The sequence below is a fragment of the Giraffa tippelskirchi genome, chromosome 7 (assembly GCF_054371585.1).
Source record: "Giraffa tippelskirchi isolate mGirTip1 chromosome 7, T2T-mGirTip1v1.2.pri, whole genome shotgun sequence".
NCBI classification, from domain to species: domain Eukaryota; kingdom Metazoa; phylum Chordata; class Mammalia; order Artiodactyla; family Giraffidae; genus Giraffa; species Giraffa tippelskirchi.
Window position 1 is genome coordinate 7,117,015 of NC_137281.1, and position 22,783 is coordinate 7,139,797.

Below are 22,783 nucleotides of genomic sequence, written 5' to 3' on the forward strand. Positions count from 1 at the left end.
CCAGGGCTCTAGAAAAGCCACATTCCAGATTCTAGACTCTCTGCCCATGCCACCCCTCGCCCTGGGCCCCCCCGCCCCGCCGCAGGACAGAGGCACTCCAGCCAGCCGATAAAGTGTTTGCCGTTGGGTTTTCGTTTGGCTGGTTGTGTGTACACAGTGTATACAAGTTGAGTTGTACAGAAGCCCAAGAAAGAGCAAGAGACAAAGGGTGGTGGGGAGATGGGAGCAGAGGAGTTAGAGAGAGGGAGGAGGAGAGAAGAGACCGATAAAAAATAGAACCACATCCAGATGACAAGGGGATGGGGGTGGAGGGGGCAGACACAGACAAATCGCAGTAGAAAAGGAGTGGGAGGGGCAAAGGGAGGGGACCCTTCTCCCCCCTCCACCTCCCCAGACCCCCGCCCCAGGTATGTACAATAAATAAGATTAAAAATAATTAACAAGATGCGTTTTCCCCCTCCCACCCGATGCCAAATGCCCTGGGGAGGGAATGGCCTTTAGCAAAGATCTTGGCCTGTGAGGGAGGGCTTGCGGGGAGGGGGAAAGGGGTCCCCCAGCTCTCTGAAGCCGCCCCGCCCCCCTCAACCATACATAGACTTTTCCTATACATTATGTACAAGGTGGAGGGAGCTGGGGCTATGGCCATGGAGGGGGGGATCGGGGCAAGGTGGGGGAGGGAAACCGTTACTAAATAGACATTTATACATATATATAAATAATTTCTCTGTACACCCGACAGTGGGAGGAAAGGGGAGGGAGTGGAGAGGGCTTGGGAGGTGGGGGGAGTCGAACTTTGAACCCTGCCCTGTGGGGGCAGCACAGACACACCCTGACCAATGACCCCCCACTTCCCCAGCGACGGGGCCCAGGGGTTAACTCCTGAGGGCACAGTTCTGTCCCCAGTCTCGGTTCATGGAGGAGGTGGCCCCCTCCCCAGGCCAGGGTGGGGTCACCCGCAGCGGCTGTGGGCCTGTGCTTGGGCCAGCAGGTCGCTGAAGGAGTCAAAGAGCTGTTCCAGCCACGGCTGATTCCGCATGCACTGCTGGACTACCTCCTCCTGGCCCAGGTCCTCCGCGCCGCCCTCGATGGCCAGGGTCTGCAGGGGATTAAACGTAGATCTGGGGTGGGAGGGGGCCGGGGGCCTCGGGGTCAGTGTCTCAGGGAGAAGGGGGCTGGGAGTTGGACTCCTGGGTCTGAGGGAAGATGAGTCAGGGACCTCGACTGCCAGGGTCCAGCCAGGAGCCTGTGATGGACAGAATCCTGGAGTGATAGGTGCGGGGCGTGCATGGGCTCACCTGGTCCCGGCAGCGCAGGAAGGTGTGGTACTTATAGTGGTGGAGTGAGTGGTAGAGCGTGTAGTATCCCGATTTGTCCAGTTCAACCTTGAACTCCTGGGCAAGTGGAGTGGAGAAGCCTCAGCCACCCTGCCCCTCCTTCTACGCCCCGCCCTGACCCCAGCCTCCCTCCGAGACCCCGCCCCTGACCCTCCACCTTCCCGTCCAGTCCAGGCCCCGCCTCTCCTGTTACCCATCGCACCTGGGCTCGGACCACGCTCCTCTTGAGCTTGCTGAGCGTCTTGCGGTTGTAGGGTTCCCCGGCTGGCCGCAGCCGCACGGCCCCCTCCTCGGGGGAGCCCTCCCCACTCTGCTCCACTTGCAGCTGGGGGAACGTGTGCAGGGCGTCCTGCGGGAATCCGGTGGGTCAGGGGGACCTCCCCGGACCCACCCACCCTAGACCTACCCACCTCCCCGGTTCTCAGATTCCGAGTGGTCAGATGCCTAGGTTTCACCCAGAAAACCACCGATCAAAAAAGACACGAGCGTCTCAGTTTCCTCCAAGAACAGCAGAAACCTAGGCCAGGCTGGTGGATCTTATCATGTGCTCTGTGGCCCAGCCCAGGCCTCTCCAAGACAGCTAACATCCCACCCAAGCTTCTAGAGTCACTTGCATGTCCTACTCAAAATTCTGAGTTGGCCTGAAACCCAGAATCCCTAACATCCACCCCAGAATTACACAACCAGACTCATATTCCATCCCATAATGCTCAGACCTACCCTAATGTTCTACCACATAATTTTTTTTTTTTTTTGGAGAGGGCGGCATGCCACAAGACTTACGGGATCTTAGTTCTCTGATCAGGGATTGAACCTGTGCCCTCATCAGTGAAAGTGTGGAATCCTAAACATTGGACCATAGGGAATTCCCATTACAGTGGAATTTTTTATTCCAGACCCAACTCTGTCTTCTCAGAGCCAAACGAATAGTCAATCCCAGGCTTCTCGGTGTCACCCTGACATCCCACCCAGGGTTCCTGAACCAGATTACCTTTTGCCCCGTGTTTTCATTGTCAGACTAATACCTCAATAAGAATTTTTAGAGCTGGCCTAAAATGCAACCCAGAATTCTCAGAACTAGACTAACACCACCCCCCACCGCCCCACCACGAACCTTCAGGGCCAGACTAACATTCCATGGCTGAATTCTGAGCCGTCCTGATATTTTACACCCCAATTCTCAGCACCACACTAACATCCCCATCAGAATTCTCAGAGCCAGATTAGTGTTATCTCCCAGAATTTCCGGAGCCACCCTAACATCCCATCCCAGAAGGGAAATTACATAGACAACTTCATGCTCGAGCCTGAGATTCAAAAAGCCTGAATTATGTTGACAGAGAAGCCATCAGAATCTGCTTGACACTGCCCAGGCAAGCCCTGGGTCCAGGCCCTAGTTCACCTTTTGTCCCCAAATTTGTACTCCATAACAATGCTCTGCCAGGCATGCCCAGCAGCCCAGCCCAGACCTTGACAATGACCCCTCCAGGCCATCCCTGCTTGCCTCCATCTGGGTGGGCAGGGATGCTGGGCCCAGAGATCCCCATGGAACAGCTCAGCCTTCCCCTATTCTGGCCAAGCCTGAGCCTTCCAACGATCACCCCCTCCAGGGCCCAAAGCTCTGGGAAGGAGCACAGTGGCTGACATGCACGTGTCTCCTCTGGGCCTGAGCTCTGGGTCCAAGACACCGCTTTCCCAGCCCTCCAAGCACCTGCAGGGCTGGGCTCAGCGACAGCCGCTTCAGGACTTTTTTCTTGTGCTCATTCAGGAGGCCATCAATCTTTCGCATGGGCGGGAGGTACAGCTCGTCTGAAAGGGGAGGAGGGACATCAGAAGAGCTTAGCCCCACAACGATACACAGTGGGAGGAAAGCAGTGGTTGGGGGACTGGGTCCACTTACCATGAGTGTCCTCCAGGGCCTGGATCATGTCTGGGTCAAGTGCCGTGCTCACCAGCATCTCCACGTAGCTCCGGTACATTTCCCGCATCGCCCGGGTCTTCAGCAGACGCCCAGGTACTGCCCGCTCTGGGGGGAAAGAAAAGGAGACATGGATCCATTATTCCAACTTCTGAGTCCACTGAGGGAAGACTCTCCAATACCAGGACAATAAACTCTAAGGGTGAATCATAGGTACCATCACGAGCTCAGCCTGGCAAGTCAGGGAAGGCTATTAAAGGTCACAGAAGCACCAAACCTTGAGAGATCAGAAAGAGAATTCCAGGTCGGTGACCTTTGTTTCACCAGTTCCGCGAAGTTTCTATTAAGTCTAAAGCAGCAGCAGAATTGTTTTCCAAACCGGTGAATCAAGTCCAAGAGATCAGATCACAAAGAGCAAGGTTGAGGGAGGAGGTGGGAACTGAGACTGCAAAGGTTAATGTAGGCCAGACCACGTGGGGCCTCCAAGATGAGGTGGATAGGGCAGGAGCTTTTTTAGGCAGGGGTCCTAGGGAGCCATGGGAGACAGCTGTGAACAGGGATGGGTGAAGGTAATTGGAGAGCAACCCCTCTGAGGCCATGTTGATGGATCGGAGGGGGAGACCAGAGGCCAGGGCATCGGAGCAGATGAGAAAGAAGAAGGTGGGGATGGGGCTGGAGGGACAGGTACATAGATTGAGGGGCAGGAGGGCCAGTGTCTGGGCCAGGGCTGTGGGAAAGGGCAGTTGGAGGGGTGGGACTGGGGGTTTCCCAGCTGCAGAGGTGAGGAAGGGGCCTGGAGGGTCTGGCCTGGTGAGTGGGTGGCTAGTGGGGCTGCATCTGAGATACAGAAACTAGGACCTGCTCAGTGAGGTCTGGAAGAAGGGGGCTGGCGGTAGGCTGGGAGGGTGGCCAGGGTAAAGAAAGGAGTCTGAGGCTCACGGTAGTGGAGGGAGCCTGCCAAGTGAGAGGTACGGAAGGTCAAGCAGTAAGATGGAAGACGGTCTTCTTCCTTTTTTAGTGCACGCTACATGGCTCACGGGATCTTAGTTACCTGACCAGGGATGGTACCCGAGCCCCTCAGGTGAAATCTCAGAGTCCTAACCAGAGAATCCCCCAAGGATAGCACTGGAGGGACACCCACTAGCAACTTAAGAAGGAGTAGCGGGGATAAAACAGAAGCAGGAGGCCCACGCATGAGAAGACCCCAAAAGATCCCTTAGGAAGAGGCCCAAGAAATGGCCGCCTGATTTATCTACATGGACGGTCCTCACTGATAGCGGTTTCAAGAGCCCAGAGTGACCACTTGGCAGCAGAAGTCAGACCCTGTCAAGCCTCGGCATGAACCTTCCCTACGGCTCCTGTCTGGCTCGCGATAAAATCCTGCCAGTAGGGCCGCAAAGTCCCAAGCTCCTTGTCTCTCCAGGATCTGGTCTTGTTCCTTCTCTGCCCTCACTTCCTCCAGCCCCTGGCCTCTTTCCTGATCCTCAGACACACCCAGTCCAGAATGTTCTCTCCCCTAATGTCACACCACCCCAGCCCTGTTGCATTCAGATCTTGGCTCCAATGTCACTTCCAGAAACCTTCCCTCACTCCCCCCTCTCCTGAAAATCATCACCCAGGATCCCACTCGGATCCTGTTTACCAGATTTATTTTCCTCTACTGCCCTTAATCCCACCCGGCCTTACACGGATGATTTTTCATAGTTTTGTATTCTATTACATAACATCTTTATCTGATCGACTCCCCCAGGGAGACTGTAAACTCCCATGGGGATACATGTTTTTGTCTACACTGTTCGCTGTTAGAACCCCCAGTTCATGGCACATAGTAGATGTTCAATTAACATCTGCAGAAAGGGGCTGAGGAAGCCAGATAAGTGGACTAAAGGAAGGGAGAGAGGGCATAGCCCCTTTCTAGAACTTTCATTGTGAATCCAAGGAGACACAAGGAGGGTCATCAGTCTTAGACCAGTGAGAGGGTTGGTCTGAGGTCTCTTTGTCTGTGCAGAGCCTTCGGGGCATCCAGACAGGAGTCAGGCTCACCCTGCCCTGGAGGTGCTCCTGGTCAAATGGGGTGAATGGACAAAGAACCAGACTGAGAGAAAGATACCGACTCTTGGCTGGGGAACTGCTTCCCAAAGGGTGTAGAATTTAGTTTCTCCCATTTCACAGGCTCAGAAAATTCTGGGCTGTCCACATAGGTTCACAGCAGCAGTAGCCAAAAAGTGGAAACAGCCCAAATGGCCATCAACTAGTCCATGGATAAATAAAATGTGGCATATCCAAGCTACGGAATAGTATTCAGCCATAAAAAAGAATGAAATACTATAAACAACTATGTATAACAATAAATAAGCTAGAGGGATATACTGTACAGCACAGGGAACATAGCCAATATTTTATAATAACTTTAAATGGAGTATAATCTATAAAAATATTGAATCACTATGTTGTACACCTGAAACTAGTACTGTAAATGAACTGTAGTTCAATTAAAAAAAAAAAGAATGAAATACTGATACACACTACAACATGGATGAACATCAAAAACACGCGAAGCAAAGATGCTAGTCCTTCAGGACTGCACATTGTGTGATATCCCTTACATGAAATATCCAGAATAGGCAAATCTATAGAAATTAGTAAATTACTGGTTTGGGTAAACTCCGGGAGTTGGTGATGGACAGGGAGGCCTGGCGTGCTGCAATTCATGGGGTCGCAAAGAGTCGGACACGACTGAGGGACTGAACTGAACTGAACTGAACTAGGGATGAAGAAGGGGAGTAAGGGAAGTGATGGACAAAGGAAGCAGGGTGTCTTTTAGGGGCAATGAAAATATTCTAAAGTTGACTGCCAGATGGATACATAGCTCTGACTACATTAAAAGTCAAAGAATTATGGCTTTTAAATAGGTGAGCCACACGGTACATGAATTAGATGTATAAGACTGTTTTAAGAAATAAAAGACCTGCAAATCTGGGCCTTTGGTTAAGTTCCTCCCTTGCCAGCATCTTCCCCTGACCCAGCTGTAACCAGCCAAGGGTGCTTCCACCTGGTCAGATTGAGCCCACTGCCCACAGAATGGATTTCCCAGCCTCCTTTGCAGCTAGGCGTGACCATGTGACTAGCTCTGGCCAGTGGGATAAAAAGGAGACAGGATGTGGGCCATTCCCAGATCTGGCACTGAGCTAGAAGGTCAGTCATACCCCTACCCTTTGGTCCTTTCCTCCTGGCAGGACTGCAGCTGTGGGGCTGCTGGGCTATGCCTCTGACCATGTGCTTGACGAGAGCAAGCTTGGGGGTGGCAGAGCAACACGAGGAAGAGAAACTCGGACCCGGACAACCTTGAGAGGAGCGTCTTATTCTCCACATATCTTCTACTTCATCAGGACTTCAATGGAAAGAATTGATTCCATCTCTCTCATTTGACGGACTAGCTGTATGTTTAGCCTCTGTTAAAACAGCTACCCCTGCACTACACCTGCAAGAGTAGGTGACCCTGGGCAAGTCATGGCACCTCCCAGGGCCTCCCATGAGAATAATAATTAATTAATTAAAAAATTGTTTAAAATAAAATGAGGCTAGGGACTTCCCTGGTGGTCCAGTGGCTAAGACTCCCAATGCAGGGGGCCTGGGTTCGAGCTCTGGCTGGGGAACTAAGATCCCACATGCCACAACTAAGCCCTGGCACAGCCAAATAAATGAAATAATAAATATTTTAAAATGAAATGAGAATTCTAAAGTATCTAACCCCACAGGGTTTATCTAAAGATAAAATGAGCCAATGTGTAAAATGCTTAAATTGATGCCTGGCACTTAAAAGCACTAAGTCAGCTATTATATTTTTGTACATATGGGTACATGTATTTTTGCTGTTACTGCCATCATAAACCAGACATCATTCTAAGCAATGAAGCTCCCAACTGGTGCCCACTATGGTTGAGTACCCTCCTACATGCTTTACTGTGAATACCCACTTGACTTTATTATTAACCCATTTTACAGGTGAGGTCACTGCCCGTTTCCTAGAGTCAGCCAGCGGGTCACAGGGAACACCACTGTCTCTGGGCTTCCAGGATAGACGCTGGTCCCCAGTCCTCCTCAGACCTGCTTACGCGTGTGCGCGCTCAGACGCTTCAGTCAACCCTTTGCAACTTGCAACTCTTGGACTCTTTGCAACTCTATGGACTATAGCCCACCAGGCTCCTCTGTCCGTGGGATTCTACAGGCAAGAATAGTGGAGTGGGTTGCCATGCCCTCCTCCAGGGGATCTTCCCGACCCAGGGATCGAACCCGTCTCTTAGGTCTCCTCCACTGCAGGCAGATTCTTTACCCACTGAGCCACCTGCGAAGCTGCAGAACGTGCCTATTCTGAGACAGAACAGTGAGTGTGGAAGCACAGCCTGAGGCTCTGCTGGACACATGCCAACGCAGGTGGGATTCCACACCCAGCTGTGCTGAACTCTCTTGACGTTTCAGTTTGCTCACCTATATTTGAGGATAATATGAGTATCTACTTCATAGGGCCATGGTAAAAAAATCAAACAAGTTAACGTGTGTAAACAACTTACGAGACAGCCTGTCACGTGGTTAGGTGCCAGATAACTGTCAGCTGTGGCTATGATTTTTAACATTACTATTATGACTGTCTGCTGACGCTGCCTGGAGCCCTCTGTATAGTGCCCACCCATGCCTCTTTCTTAAAGCCAAGGAGTCACCTCCCCACCAGCCCAACGGCTGCTGGTGGCCTTACCATCCTCACTGGGGGCCCCGGGGGACGACTCCGAGTCCGAGGAGCTGCCTGCTGGGACCCCACCCGCCGAGGGGTTGCCCGCCGCCTCCTTCAGCCACTTCTTCCTCTTCTTGGGGGGCGGCTCGGCCTTCACCTTGGTGGGTCGGGACTTGGGCAGCCGGGAGGTGGCAGGCTGGCCCATGGTGAGGTTCCGATCAGGCCGAATCTGCCGGCCGCCCATGCCCCGCTCGCCCCGCAGCGGCCGTTCCGCGCGCGCTGCCCTCTCTTTCTCCTTCTCTTTCTCCTTCTCGACAGGCCGTGGTGGGGACGGCTTCTCAGGGGCAGGGGGCTCAGGCACAGCCAACTCAGTCGTCTGCTCAGGGGGCTTCTCGGATGTCATCTTGTCAGGGTTCTCGGGCTTAGGAGGTGGTACCGGGGCCTTGGGGGGCGGTGCGGAGCTACCCCCAGCGGACACGGGGCCCTTGGCCTGCCCAGAGCGCCTGGAAGGAGACATAGATGGGACTGTGCTCAGCAGCCCCTGAAACCCAGATCGTCCTCCTTTGGGTACCCCGGCCCCCACCACCTAGCCCGCAGCTGTAAGCACAGACTATTATGGAGTGGGTTTCTGTCCCCACCTCTGAGGCCCCCACTCTCAGGGTCTCTGCACCCCCTTCCCGACTCTTGTTTCTAAGCATTTTGCATTTTAAAGCGGTTGATTTTATGTTATGTCTGTTTCCTCGTATGTTTCACCCCTAGGTCTGCTGACCCCACCCACGACCTGCCCCGTGGCCTCCCTGGTACCTGACAGGCACTGCGGGCCGGTGCCAAGGTTTCCGAGCACAGACCCTCACGTAATCCTTCTTGTTGACGTTTTCCAGGAACTTGACGTAGAGGCGCTGGTACCGGTTTTTGGCGTCCCCGAAATACCCCAAATACTATGAAAGGAAAGGAGCATAGGAAGAACTCCTTCGTCCACCCCAGGTGGGCAGCCCAACACCCAGGACTTCCAGCCCTGTCCTGCGCTACCGCAGGGGCCTGCCGGGAGGTGGAGACCCCCTTCTCTCTTAGACCCATGGTAAATCAGTCATGTGTGAGGGGGACCCCGGCTTCCCCCACCCCCCTGCCAGTCCTCGCTCTCCTCTGCAGGCTCACATTACTGGTGGCACAAAACTGCCGCTGTCCATCCTTGATCTCTGGAGTGAATTTCTGCAGCAGCGCCTTCTGGACTCGCCAGATGGGTGGGGGCTCGCGCCCAGTCTGTAAGGCCAGCTGAGGAGGGGCACAGCAAGACCGCAGGGTCAACTCCCATCCCTGCCCTTCCAGACCCGATTCCTGGCCGCTCTGCTCCCTCCACACCCCCTTAGAGAAAAGACATTATCCATTATCGTCAACAAGAATCAACGAAGACCCAGCTGATGGGTATCTTTGGCTTCCTGATGCTCTCAGCTCTGGGGCTGCAGCTTGAGTCTTGTCCTGCCTTCCTACAGCTCACCCAACACAGAGCTTCTCTGACTTGCCATGGAGTTCCTGCCCAATAAACCCACGGTAAGTTCAAAATATCGTAAGCCATAAAATGCACTGAATACACCTAAATACGTCCTAGCTTAGCCCAGCCTGCCTTAAACATGCTCAGAACACTAAGTCATCTAACACAAAACCTATTTTATAAAAAAGCGTAAAGTACCTCAGGTAATTTACTGAATACTGGACCCAAAGTGAAAAACAGAATGTTTGTCTGGATACGAGAGGCTTGAAAGTGTATCAGTTGTTTACCCCTGTGATTAACTGCGTGGCTGACTGTGAACTGGCAGTTTCTGTTGCTCCCTGCTACTGCCCACCATCACAAGAGTTTCAAAGCATGTATCATTAGCCCAGGAAAAGAAAAGAACTCAAAATTAAATGCGTATTGCGTATGCATCACCATAAAACTGGAAAATCCTAAACTGAACTACCGAGGACAATGTATATTTCAAACCGGGCCATTCATTCTATTGTTTTTTCTTTGTTTGTTTGACTGTATTGAAGTATAGTTGATTTACAATGTTGCGCTAATTTCTGCTGTACAGCAAAGTGACTCTTATACATATTCTTTTTTAAACTCTTTTCCATTATGGTTTATCACAGGATATTGAATGTAGTTCCCTGTGCTATATAGTAGGACCTTGTTGTTTATCCATCCTATACACGACAGTTTACATCTGGTAATGCCAGACTCCCAATCCTTCCCTCCACACCCACCACCCCCTTGGCAACCACAAGTCTGTTCTCTATGTCTGTGGGTCTGTTTCTGCTTTGTAGATAAGTTCATTTGTGTTGTATCTTAGATTCCACACACAAGTGGTATCGTAAGGTACTTGTCTTTCTGACTTCACTCAGTATGATAATCTCTAGTTCCGTTCCTGTTGCTACAAATAGGCCGTTCATTCTGTGCTACCAGGTTTTAGTTATAGCTTTACAGTGTGACTGTTGTTGTCGTTCAGTCATGTCTGACTCTGCGACCCCATGGACTGCAGCACGCCAGGCTTCCCTGTCCTTCACCATCTCCCGGAGCTTGCTCAAACTCATGTCCATTGTCGTTGACGCCATCCAACCATCTCATCCTCTGTTGCCCTCTTCTCTTGCCCTCAGTCTTTCCCAGCATCAGAGTCTTTTCCAATGAGTTGGCTTTTCACGTCAGGTGGTCAAAGTACGGAAGTTTCAGCTTCAGCATCAGTCTTTCCAATGAGTATTCAGGGTTGATTTCCTTTAGGATGGACTGGTTTGATCTCCTTGCAGTCCTGCAGTCCAAGGGACTCTCAAGAGTCTTCTCCAGCATCACAATTTGAAAACAACAATTCTTTGGCAGTCAGCCTTCTTTATGGTCCAACTCTCCCATGTGTACATGACTACTGGAAAAACCATAGCTCTGACTAGATGAACCTTTGTCAGCAAAATGACGTCTCTGCTTTTTAATACGCTGTCTAGGTTTGTCATAGCTTTCCTTCCAAGGAGGAAGCGCCTTTTTAATTTCCTAGCTGCAGTCACTGTATAAAGTGATTTTGGAGCCCAAGAAAATAAAATCTGTCACTGTTTCCACTTTCTCCCCATTTATTTGCCATGATGTGATGGGATAGGATGCCATGATCTTAGTTTTTTGAATGTTGACTTTTAAGCCAGATTTTTCACTCTCCTCTTTCACTCTCAGCAAGAGGCTCTTTAGTTCCTCTTTGTTTTCTGCCTTTAGGTATCATATGCATATCTGAGGTTGTTGATATTTCTCTTGGCAATCTTGAGTCCCACTTGTGATTCACTCAGCCTGGTATTTCACATAACGTACTCTGCACATAAGTTAAATAAGCAGAGTGACAATATACAGCCTTGAAGAACTCCTGTCTCAGTTTTGAAGCAGTGTGCTATTCCATGTCCGGTTCTAACTTGACCCGCATACAGGTTTCTCAGGAAGCAGTTAAGGTGGTCTGGTATTCCCATCTCTTTAAGAATTTTCCGCAGTCTGTTGTGAGTCACAGTCAAAGGCTTTAGCATAGTCAATGAAGCAGAAGTAGATATTTTTCTGGAATTCCCTTACTTTTTCTATGATCCAAAGGATGTTGGCAATTTGATCTCTGATTCCTTTGCCTTTTCTATATCCAGCTTGTACATCTGAAAGTTCTCGGTTCACATACTGTTTGAAGCCTAGCTTGAAGGTTTTTGAGCAATACCTTGCTAGCATGTGAAATGAGCACAATTGTACAGTAGATTAAACTTTCTTTGGAATGAAAACTGACCTTTTCCAATCCTGTGGCCACTGCTGCATTTTCCAAATTTGCTGACATACTGAGTGCAGCACTTTCACAGCATCATCTTTTAGGATTTTTCAACAGTTCAACTGGAATTCCATCACCTCCACTAGCTTTGTTCATAGTGATGCTTCTTAAGGCCCACTTGACTTCACACTCCAGGATGTCTGGGTCTAGATGAGTGACCACACCATTGTGGTTATCTGGGTCATTAAGACCTTTTTTTGTATAGTTCTTCATGTATTCTTGCCACCTTTTCTTAATCTCTTCTGCTTCTGTTAGGTCCTTGCTGTTTCTGTCCTTTATTGTGCCCATCCTTGCATGAAATGCTCCCTTGGTATCTCCAATTTTCTTGGAAGAGATCTCTAGTCTTTTTCATTCTACTGTTTTCCTGTTTCTTTGTTCATTTAAGAAGGCTTTCTTATTTCTCCTTGCTGTTTTCTGGAACTCTGCATTCAGCTGATGTATCTTTCCCTTTCTCCTCTGCCTTTTGCTTCTGTTCTTTTCTCAGTTATTTGTAAGGTCTCCTCAGAGAACCACTATGCCTTCTTCCATTTCTTTTTCTTTGGGATGGTTTTGGTCACTGCCTCTTCTACAGTGTTAGGAACCTCCATCCGTAGTTCTTCAGGCTCTCTGTCTACCAGATCTAGTCCCCTGAATCTATTCTGGAACAAGCCATCTGCATGACTCAAAGAAATGACAGAATCTGAGCACTCACCCACCCACCGTCTTCTAGACATGTTGATGGGGACCATGGTACGGCAGAGCACAAGGCTGACAAAGCCTCTTTCGGGGTCGTCATTACAGACAGAATAAAACAAGCAACAAAATAAACAGGGCGAGGTTGTGGCTTGTGCCTAGAATAGACACGTGACAGGCTACCTGAGACCATTTATTTCATCAGCCTGTCCACTGCGGGGCAGGACAGTGACACAAAGGCTCCCCAACCTGCACTCCCTTCAGCACACTCAGACCCCCATCCCCAAACCCAAGGCTTATGTATCCAGTAGGGCACTGAGAACCAAAGGATGTCAGACCCAGAATCTGATCTCAGGGAGTAAGAGGGGTACCTGGGAACCAGGCTTGGGCATAAAAAAAATAACAGCATGAGTAATAAATGTGCTGATGGCAGGTGTCCCAGAAGCCTAGAAGGACTCTGGACTCAGTCTCAATCCAAGGATGCTTCCTTGAAGAAGTGACACCTAAATGAGGCTGTATCTTCCACGAGGGGGCTGGGTGATGACCAGGGACTGCCAGGTAAAGTGTAGGACATCTATGGCTCCAGAAAAGACCCACTGACAGGCATCGATAAGTAAAGAATAAGAACACAGTGGGAAATATGCACTGGGCTTTGTGATAACCCAGAGAGGAATGACAGGCAAGCCCTGGCATTCAAAGAATCCATATTCAAGTGATAAACAGGATTCAGACGATAACTCCAATGGATTGATCATGGCTGCCCTGAGCACTAGGCTCAGGAGCAGCAAGTGCTGGGATCAGTTAGTGATGTCTGCCCCTGACAGCAGCTGCAGCTCTGAAGCCTGAATGCCACGTACTGGTTATCTACTCTTGGTTTTTGGTCAAATGTTTTTACATCCACGAATTTTTGTATCCTTCAGATCAGCCAGGGGAACAGAAAGGAGGAGTTAAAATAACCTAATGAAAATGAGGTCCAGAGAGGTTCTTGGCTGCAATCTCATTGGATAAGAATGAGGCAGAAAAGGAAAAAAAAAAAAAAGAAGAATGAGGCAGGATGAGACAGAGCTGTGAACCTCTCACCCCAAGTGCTTTCCCCCAGGATACCACAGCTTTCAATCCTCCCTCCTGGCTCCTCAGGTCAGAGGTCCGAAGAGCAAAAAGTCTACCTCCAATCCTTTTCAAGGACTGAAAAGTTCACTTACATCCTGCCTGCTCCAAAACCTTCCAGGGCCCCCAGAGCAGATTCCACAGCCTGGCACAGAGACTGCCTCAGTTTCCTTCCCTTTCTCCCACCCCAGGCCATCCTGGGGCGGCCCTCAAAGCTCAGCACCCAAAGCCCAGACTCTCTGACTTCCAAGTTTCTGAATATGCAGGGGCCTCTGACTAGGGGTGTCTTTTTTCCCTCTCATTGTGGATATAACATTCCTTGTTCCAGTTCTCAGATGTTTTTTAAAAAAAATCCATCAGAGCACCTCTTCCTCTGTCTCTTCCCACTGCCAATCTCCTTTCTCTAAGAAGCCAGCTATTTCTCTTAACTGGACGTGAGGCCCTCAAACTCACCACATCCCGATTGGGCTTGGCTTCTTTCCCCAAACCACTCTTCCTCCCAGGATCCCACCATCCCCCAATCATCCAGGCCCTGGCAACATCCTCCTTGCCTTCTCCCCAACCAGGGTCCGTTAGTCCCAAAGCCACGTCTTTCCTTTCTTTCCTCATGTCAATCAAATCACAGACCACACCCGCTTCCCCTAAATGGGAAAGTTGTCCCACCCATGGCCCCTAGTCAGTGGAAGCCACAGCTGATTGGAGGAGAACTGACAAGGGCAGCCAATCAGCAGGCATACCATGAAGCCCATCTTTACTTCAAATGCTGTGCTGGACCAATCAGATTGTCTTCTGGGAATCTCAATGGTGACAAGCTGAGACAAGGGGAGTAAGCAGCAGGATATGAGTAAGCTAGAGGCACCCAGCTTGGCCATTAAGGAGAAAGCTACAGGGTGAGACACGGGGCAGTCTGTGTCATAGAACTGAGGCAGTGGACAGACTGTCAACAGCACTGCAGTTTCCCAGCCACGTCCCTGTCTGGCAGAGAAGCAGCCAGACAACCCAGAGCAGATTCTCAAGCAGGCACCCCCTGATCTCACCCCAGCATGATCTGGACTCTGCCCATCTTCCCAGCCTCGGCTCCTGCTGTCCAGCCACTTAAGCCCTTGGTTCCATCCCAACACATCACACAGACATGTCTCACCACAGGGCCTTTGCACAGACTAACTCTGCCTGGACTGCCCTCCACATACTTTTCTTCATCCAATAAACTTACGTGCTCAGAGATTAGATCCTGATAAATATTCAACATTCCTAAGGACTGGGAGTTAATATTCTCATGCCCATTTTACAGGTGGGGAAGCTGAAGCAGAGAAGGCTGTTAACCCTACAGTGTCCAGTTCAGTAAGCCCTCCCCACACGTGGCTCTTGACCACTTGAAACGCAGTTCATCCGAATCAATGTTCTATAAGTGTAAAATATAGTCTGGATTTCAAAGACTTGGTAAACAAGAAAGACCATAAAACAACTAACTCACTCTTCCTAAACTGTCCAGAAATGAAATATTTTAGATGTACTGGGTTAAAGAAAACCCTATGGCTAACCTCACACATCTTTTAACTTTTTTTAAAGAAGTGTAGAGGTAAGAAAATTTGAAATGAAGAACGTGGCTCATTTGGTTATTTCTACTGGGCTGCCCTTGTTTTACTATAAACTATGGCTGGGGGCCCATTTCTATAAATCTATGAGTTAAGAATGGTATCTACTTGAAAGGATTGTGAAAAAGAAAATTAAAAACCAAACAAAACCAAAAGAATACCTGGCAGAGACCGTAAGCAGCTTGCAAAGCTTCAACTATTTACTATCCGTGTGCTGTGCTTAGCTGCACTGCTACTGCTGCTGCTAAGTCGCTTCAGTCGTGTCCGACTCTTAGCGACCCCATGGACTATAGCCTACCAGGCTCCTCCATCCATGGGATTTTCCAGGCAAGAGTACTGGAGTGGGATGCCATTGCCTTCTCCGGCTTAGCTGCACAGTCGTGTCCGATTCTTTGCGACCCCATGGACTGTAGCCTGCCAGGCTCCTCTGTCCATGGGATTCTCCAGGCAAGAATACTGGAGTGGGTGGCCATGCCCTGCTCCACAGGATCTTCCCAATCCAGGGGTCGAACCCAGGTCTCTAGCCCTTCACAAAAAACGTGTGCCAAGCTCTATGTTAGAGATTTGCCCAAGATCACTGAGATGAATAATAGAAGCAAACTTCTGTTTTGTTTTTATTTGGCTGTGTGGCCATGAGGCATGTGGGATCTGTTACCTGACCAGGGATCGAACCTGTGGCCCCTGCACTGAGAGTGTGGCGTCTTAACCACTGGACCGCTAGGGAAGTCCCAGAAGCAAAGTTTAGAGGGTACTTTCGACACGCCACCCACAGTCATAACACCGGACAGGCTGTAAAACCTGAGTCCTCACATTGTATGAAGGAGTTCTAACACAATCAGCTCTGATTTTACAGATGAGGAAACTGAGGTTCAGGAAGGGTCAAACACTAGTCCAGCTTGGAAGTGGCACAGATTCAAGCCAATCAGTTTTGCACCAAAGCTGGGCTCTTAATAACCATGCTGCCAGCCCGCCCGGACTCCAGAGAAACGAACAAGTCCTCATCTGCACAAGTGGCTCAATCCTGGGGCTCTGAGTTCCCCATCAGAACACATACCCGTGTTGTATTTTAAGCATCTGAGTCCTTGGCTGGCCCCCTCCCCTGCCTCATGCCAGCTGGGAGGTGGTATCAGATGGCCCTGGCTTCAATCCTGGCTTGGCACTCGCCAGCCAAATGATTCCCTCACCCTGAATGTGAACTTCCTCATCTGTAAATTGGGGATGGTCAGGGTCCCAGAGTCTGGCTCATCTGGTCCAGTACTGGGTGCCCAGAGGCACTACCAGTGTTTGCTAGAATTCTAATACCAAGAGAACAGCTGACCCTGGTGCTGGAAGCATGGGCTCCCAGGGCCAGTAAGTGTGTCCAGGTCCAAAGCTGCAAAAGCCTGAAAAGCCACTTTAATGCTCTGAGCCTCAGTTTCCTTCCCTGTAAAAGAAGGATAGTAATCCTTATAAAGAAAGTGATTACAAAGATAAAATTTACAAGTGGGGGCAATGGTTTGCATGACAATGTGAAAATACTTCATGCCACTGAATGGTACACTTAAAAATAGTTACAATGAGGACTTTCCTGGTAGTCCAGTGGTTAAGACTCAGTGCTTCCGCTGCAGGGGCGGGTGTGGGTTCGATCCCTGGTCAGGGAACTAAGATCCCATATATGGTGTGGCATGCCACCCCCCCCAGGGAAAAAAAATGGTTAAAATGATAATCTTCATGATATGTATCGGTTATCATGATTAAGGAAAAAAAAAATCAAACTAAATCCTGAATGTGATATATTCCTAATCCGAACACTTGGACTTCCCTGGTGGTCCAATGGTTAAGAATTCACCTGCCAACGCATGGGACCCAGGTTTGACCCTACATGTCACGGGGCAACTAAGCCCATGTTCCACAACTACTGAGCCTGAGCTCCAGAGCCCATGCTCCGCAACAAGATAGCCACAACTAGAGGAAGCCCACGTGCAGCAAAGAAAGGCCAGTGCAGCCAAAAATAAACTAAAAAAAAAAAAAAAAAATCCTATCCCCTGAGAACTGGTAGCAGTTCCCATCACTGCTGTTCATTTGACATCTCCATCGCTTGTCCCAGGCTGATGGCCAGAGTCTCAGAAATCTTGACGTTAAATGAAATGATGTACACAGGGCACTAGTAGAGTGAGTACGACTGTGCGGGAGGTAGGAGGACTGGCCGGGGAGGGACACTGAGACTCAAGGCATCTGGAATGGTCCAGTCGCTGGCGGAGGGGTGGGGATGTGAGAGTTCACTCTGGCATTCATTCTGCTTTGTAACTTACACATCTCTTGTGAATGTTCTTTTGTATGTTATCAAATACCTTGATACGAAGACAATAAAACTATGGGTGAGAAGATACAGCCTGGGATTGGCGGGCTGGGGTGAAGGAGGGAGAATGGTGGAGTTTTCCTGGTGGTCCAGTGCTTAAGACTGCATGCCCAATACAGGGGACATGGGTTTGAGGCTTGGTTGGGGAAATAAGATCCCACATGCTGTGATGTGCGGCCCAAAATAAAAAAGAAAGGAGCAGAAAAAGAATGCCAGGGTGGAGAGGAAGCACGACCAACAAAAAAAGGTGATAAGGTAAAACCTGAGTGATGGATACACACAGCCCCCTAACCCTATTTGCTCTACTCTTTCCATAACAAGGGCTTCGCTTCCCTGGTGGCTCAGACGTTAAAGCATCTGCCTGCAATGCAGGAGACCCGGGTTTGATCCCTGGGTGGGGAAGATCCCCTGGAGAAGGAAATGGCAACCCACTCCAGTATTCTTGCCTGGAGAATCCCATGGACGGAGGAGCCTGGTAGGCTACAGTCCACCGGGTTATGAAAGGACTGAGCAACTTCCCTTTCACTTTCACTTTTTCCATAATAAAATAAATTGAAAGCAACACAGGAAAAAGCACATTATGTTCATCTCCCAAAACACACTTAGTAACAAAGTATAATAATGATGCCTATTTTTATAATGAATGCATTGGACAACCTCTCTATCTGTAACTGACAAGAAACAACACCCAAGGTGAAATTAAAGTTAAGATACAAGGTCTCCGCTCCTTGTGAATATCTAGTCAGTGACAGTAACTAACATGAAGAGTGGCTTAACTAGCCTTTGGTATCTTGACCAGGGCGATCATGGCTTACTGACCTACTGAGAACTCCTTCTACCCCATGTGTTACGAGAGGCACCACCCGGGTATCTGAATTCACCTACCCTTGTCAAGCACTGACATTAACCCTCTGATCCAATTACCTTGTTCAATGAACAAATGACCACAGGAGAGGTCAGTACACTTTTTCTGTAACAAAGTAGACAAGAAATATTTTTGGATTTGTGGGTCAGCTCAGTGCTGCTGCAAATACCCCACTCTGCTATTGGATGGGAAAAGCAGCCTATGTATATAATATGTAAATAAATGGGCAGGGCCATGTGCCAATAAAACTTAATTTCTAAAACCAGGTGCGGTGGGGATGGTGTGTGTGTGTGTCATAGTGTGCCCATCCCTGTATAAAGTAACTGGAAGCAGTAAATGGGCTGGTGTATATAAAGTATTTAACAGACTTCCCTGGTGTTCCAGTGGTTAAGACCCTGTGCTTTCACTGCAAAGGGCGCAGGTTCTATCCCTGGTCATGGAACTATGATCCCACATACCCTGTGGTGTGGCCAAAAAAATAAAAAAGGGTTTAAGATGTGGCATAACACACAGGCATTCCCAAACCATCAGCTGTGACTTTATACGTGTGCGTTTTCATAGGTACGCGTCACGTCAATACCTCACCTTTCTAACTATAGCCTTTATAGCACCCATCGGCTTATGTTAGAAGTTCCCTCTTCAGCTTTGTCCCTTTGTAGGACCCTGACACTCACAGCAAGAGTATCTGGAATAACTGCCAACAATCATTTCACCCTATTTACAGAAGACATTCGCATAAACGCCCAAATAACAGCTCAGAGGCCGGAATCCTCCACACTGACTAGCAGGTCCCCTCTGCCTGCCCCACCACTGGTCTCAGGCGGTTCAGAGGGGAGGCGCCACCACCACGGTACGTGCAGCCCCCCAGCACCGGGCCTGTCATCCAACAAGGGCTCCGTAAACGCTCCAGTGGCCAAGGCAGCAGGCTCGCTGGTCCCACGTGATGCCGGGGGGCTCACCTTGAGGGAAGGGATGTCCTCGGCGCGGATGACGAACTCGTCGCGCTCCCGGAAGATGCCCTCCCCGCCGCTCTCGCCGGCCTCCTCGTCCGTCTCCCCGCACACGGCCGCCGTCTCCTGCTTCTTGGCCAGGTGCAGGGGCCGGGCGTCGGGCGGCTCCGGGTCCTCGGGGGACGGGGCGGCGGGCTCCTCCGGGGGCGGCGGCGGGGGCGCGGCGGCCGGCGGGGGCGGCGGCGGGGGTGCGGGGGCAGGGGGCGACGGCAGGGCCGGCGGGGCCGGAGCTGGCGGCGGCGGGGGCGGCGAGCTGGGCGCAGGGGCCACCAGCGGGGGTGGCGAGGGCAGGGCCGGCGGTGGGGGCGGCGGCTGCGGTGTGGGGGCGGGAGGCGGCGAGGGCGGGGGCTTCTCCTCCAGCAGCGGGGGCTCTGGGGGCGAGAGGGGCATCAGGGCTGCAGCCCCACCTCAACCCACCCTCCCACCACAGTTGTTCCCTGCTGACGGTGAAAAGTCTCTCAGCCTATTCTGGGGGGTTGGTTTCCCAACACAGTCCTCTTCCTGCCCTGTACCCCAACATCCCTCCTGATCAAACTGAACTCTTCACCTAAAAACCATCTCTGCCCCCAACCCCCTCCACCTCTATTTTCTATTCCTCTTTTGTTGCCCTTTCTCCTCCTTCAAAGAGGGTCCTGTCCCTCTTTGACCCACTAACTGTCCTCTCCCCGACCTTCACCTGTCCCCTGACACCTACAAGAAGCCCAGGTTCCTTTAACTTCTCTTTCCAGTGTCTTAATGGGCTTCCCTGGTGGCTCAGGTGGTAAGGAATCCACCTGCAACGTGGGAGACCCGGGTTCGATTCCGGGTTGGGAAGACCCCCTGGAGGAGGGCATGGCAACCCACTCCAGTGTCCTTGCCTGGAGAATCCCCACGGACAGAGGAGCCTGGCGGGCTACAGTCCATGGGGTCGCAAAGAGTCAGACATGACTGAGCAACTAGGCACTCAGGCAGACATGCCACTCTGGTCCTCATCTTTCCCAAGGTCTCCACAGACTCCCAGTGTCATAGGGCAGTTCTGCAACCCAACTGCAGTACTCAGTGTACCCCCACTGCAATGACCAGGAGGCCTCTCTGGTCCCATCAAACCCCCCTCCTGGCTCCCCAGCCTGGTCCCTACAAAGCTTCTGGCCCTGCCCTGCCCCCCAATCTCCAAATACCATTCGCCATCCCAGCACCTCTGCTCTTGTCCCTGAACATCCCTCCCTGTGCCAACAGCCCCTCTGCTCCTTCCTTATTGCCACTCAGCTACCCAACAGTCCTTCTGACACACCATCATCCCTCCCTGAGACTCAGTGGGGATTCTGAGCCCCTGAAACGGGCTCCCACAAAGTCCACTGTAGTCCAGAATTACCTTTGCTGCCTTGGGGCCCCAGTCTGGTGCTTACTTCCCATTCGTTAATGTCCCTCCCAACTCGTGGGTCATCCCCTCTGCATACCTGTTCCTTTTCTGCTCAGAGGTCTCATCCTCCTCTATCCAAGCTCTCCCCTTTCCTTTCCTCAGCCTGCTCTTCACTCTCGGAATTGCCAATGCCCTCTCCTTCCTGTTAAATACCCATCACCCGCCCAGCCCAACACCTTGAGATCTCCTGACTCCTCAAACTGCTTTTGATCCATCCTAGGGTCCTTAGCTATGAGCCTTCCTGACCCTTCCAAGGCCTTCTCTTCCCACGATGCTTTCTCCCATTACAGCCAATCCAGACACTCGGCCTAGAACAGGCCAGTGCTTCCCATCTCTTCCCTGATGCTTTCCTTCAGTCTCTCAACTGTCTCACTCCCCATTTCTCATCTTTCTACAACCTTCCAGAAGACTTCACCATTCCACAAGACTCCTCTGAGTACCCAAGCCTCCTCATTAACTGCTCCAAACGCCCTCCCCCAAACCTCGTCTCTTTCATCCCCAATGCCCCTATCAAACCCCTTAAATTTTGTCCAACACGCCCTCTCAGGACTGAATGCCATTCAGACCTGAGTGTACCCCTAGCCTTTCCTGATGCCCCACACCCCACGATCTGACTAGTCGTTGTTAATGCAAGTTTCTTTAACCAACCCTCAAGTCTCTGACTGCTCCCCCAGACCCTCTTCTGTCCTCTATCATACATCTCTAAGCCCTAGAGCTCTTCTCACGTCCCACGTCCCCTCGTCAGTTTTAAAAGCTCTCTCAGAGCCTATTACCCACCTGTCCCCATCACTTACAACCTACAATGAACAGTGTGTAATCTACACCATCAGACCTATGCCCTGAATCTCGGGGAATCCCTGGCCCCCCCCAGACCTCCTTCCCAGCTCTCACCAGGTGTGCCGCTGCTGCTGGCACTGGGGAGCCCCGGTAGTGGGGGTGGCCCAGGGACCGCAGCCTCTGTAGCCAAGGGGGGCCCATCCGGAGTGGAGGCGTCCTTAGGCCCGGCCAGTGGCGGGTCGTCGAGAGCGGAGATGGCCGAGGAAATGCTCTCCTGGAGGTCCCGGTTCTTGGCAACAGAGTCTTCCTCGTCGGAGGAGAAGGAGGGCAGGGTCTCCAGGTTCCGCTTCAGCTCCTCGTCCAGCCGCTTGCAGGGCGAAGGGCAGCCGAGCCCCAGCCCCTCGCTCTCGGCAGCCTCCAGCGCGCCCCCTAGCCCGAAGGCGCTGGCGGGTGTGGGGTGTGGCACAGTGGGGGCGGTGGGGGGCTGGGGAGGCAGGCCCCGGGCCGGCACGGTGGGCGGCACACTCTTGGGGGGGCTGAGCGGGGGTGTCAGGCCGGCCTGGTAGAGTGGTGGATGGCGCTTGCCTGACTTGAGAAAGTCCAGGAACGACGCCATGAAGCCAGACTTCATCTCGGGCTGCTTCTCCTCCACCTCCTTGATCTTGGCCTCGATCTTCTCCCGAGTGAGGCTGGAGTCCAGGCTGTTGTGGTCAGCTCCCGACACGGCATCGCCCGACGAGGCTCCCAGACCCTCGCCAGCCTTGGGCACAGATAGCTTGATCTAGATGTGGGGGCAGTGGGCAGTCAGGGCCCACGTGTCCCGGTCCCTAAGTCCCCTCCTCCCTCAGACTCAGGACTCTGGGGCTGCAGTCCTTTCCCTGGTTAAGACTATGAAGTTCAAACTCTCAGCAATCTCAGTCTGCAGACCTAGAACTCAAGCCCACAGACCCTTTTGCTCAGATTCCAGAATGACAGGACTGATATTCGTCCCTCCTTACTCACTGACCCCCTCCCACAAGACCCAGGAACCCAGGACCCCCAAGATCAATAGTCCTGTGGGACCTAGGACCTAAGAACGCAAGCACTAACTCGCAACCTCCCTCTGGACACACAAATTTCAACTCTCAGATCTCTCCAAGCGTGGAGCTCTGAAGTTTGAGCCCTCTGATTCATTTTCTCCTGGGTGTTAGATCATACCATATTCCCCATGCTGCCCAAGAACCTCAAATGTGG

At 51.3% G+C, this 22,783-nt stretch overlaps 1 protein-coding gene and 1 long non-coding RNA gene across 3 annotated transcripts in view; both read right to left on the reverse strand.

Moving 5' to 3' along the window:
- Nucleotides 1-111: 111 nt before the first annotated feature.
- PRR12 (proline rich 12) overlaps nucleotides 112-22,783 on the reverse strand; it is a 29,431-nt gene continuing 6,759 nt past the window's right edge. The window contains exons 5-14 of one of the 2 annotated variants that reach the window (XM_081515037.1): nucleotides 21,665-22,310; nucleotides 19,324-19,745; nucleotides 9,137-9,253; nucleotides 8,786-8,919; nucleotides 8,006-8,484; nucleotides 3,235-3,360; nucleotides 3,046-3,143; nucleotides 1,537-1,683; nucleotides 1,296-1,391; nucleotides 112-1,096 (exon numbers count right to left, since the gene is read on the reverse strand). In XM_081515037.1, coding sequence (XP_081371163.1) covers nucleotides 950-1,096; nucleotides 1,296-1,391; nucleotides 1,537-1,683; nucleotides 3,046-3,143; nucleotides 3,235-3,360; nucleotides 8,006-8,484; nucleotides 8,786-8,919; nucleotides 9,137-9,253; nucleotides 19,324-19,745; nucleotides 21,665-22,310 — 2,412 coding nt within the window. In that variant the 3' untranslated portion in view covers nucleotides 112-949. Of the gene's footprint in view, nucleotides 1,097-1,295; nucleotides 1,392-1,536; nucleotides 1,684-3,045; nucleotides 3,144-3,234; nucleotides 3,361-8,005; nucleotides 8,485-8,785; nucleotides 8,920-9,136; nucleotides 9,254-19,323; nucleotides 19,746-21,664; nucleotides 22,332-22,783 lie in introns of both variants that reach the window. The other variant, XM_081515036.1, reaches the window with a different exon arrangement.
- On the reverse strand, nucleotides 9,254-12,192 carry LOC145515243 (uncharacterized). The gene is made up of 2 exons (XR_014060783.1): nucleotides 12,145-12,192; nucleotides 9,254-10,511 (listed from the first exon to the last, which is right to left on the reverse strand). It is a non-coding gene; the product is annotated as an uncharacterized LOC145515243 (long non-coding RNA).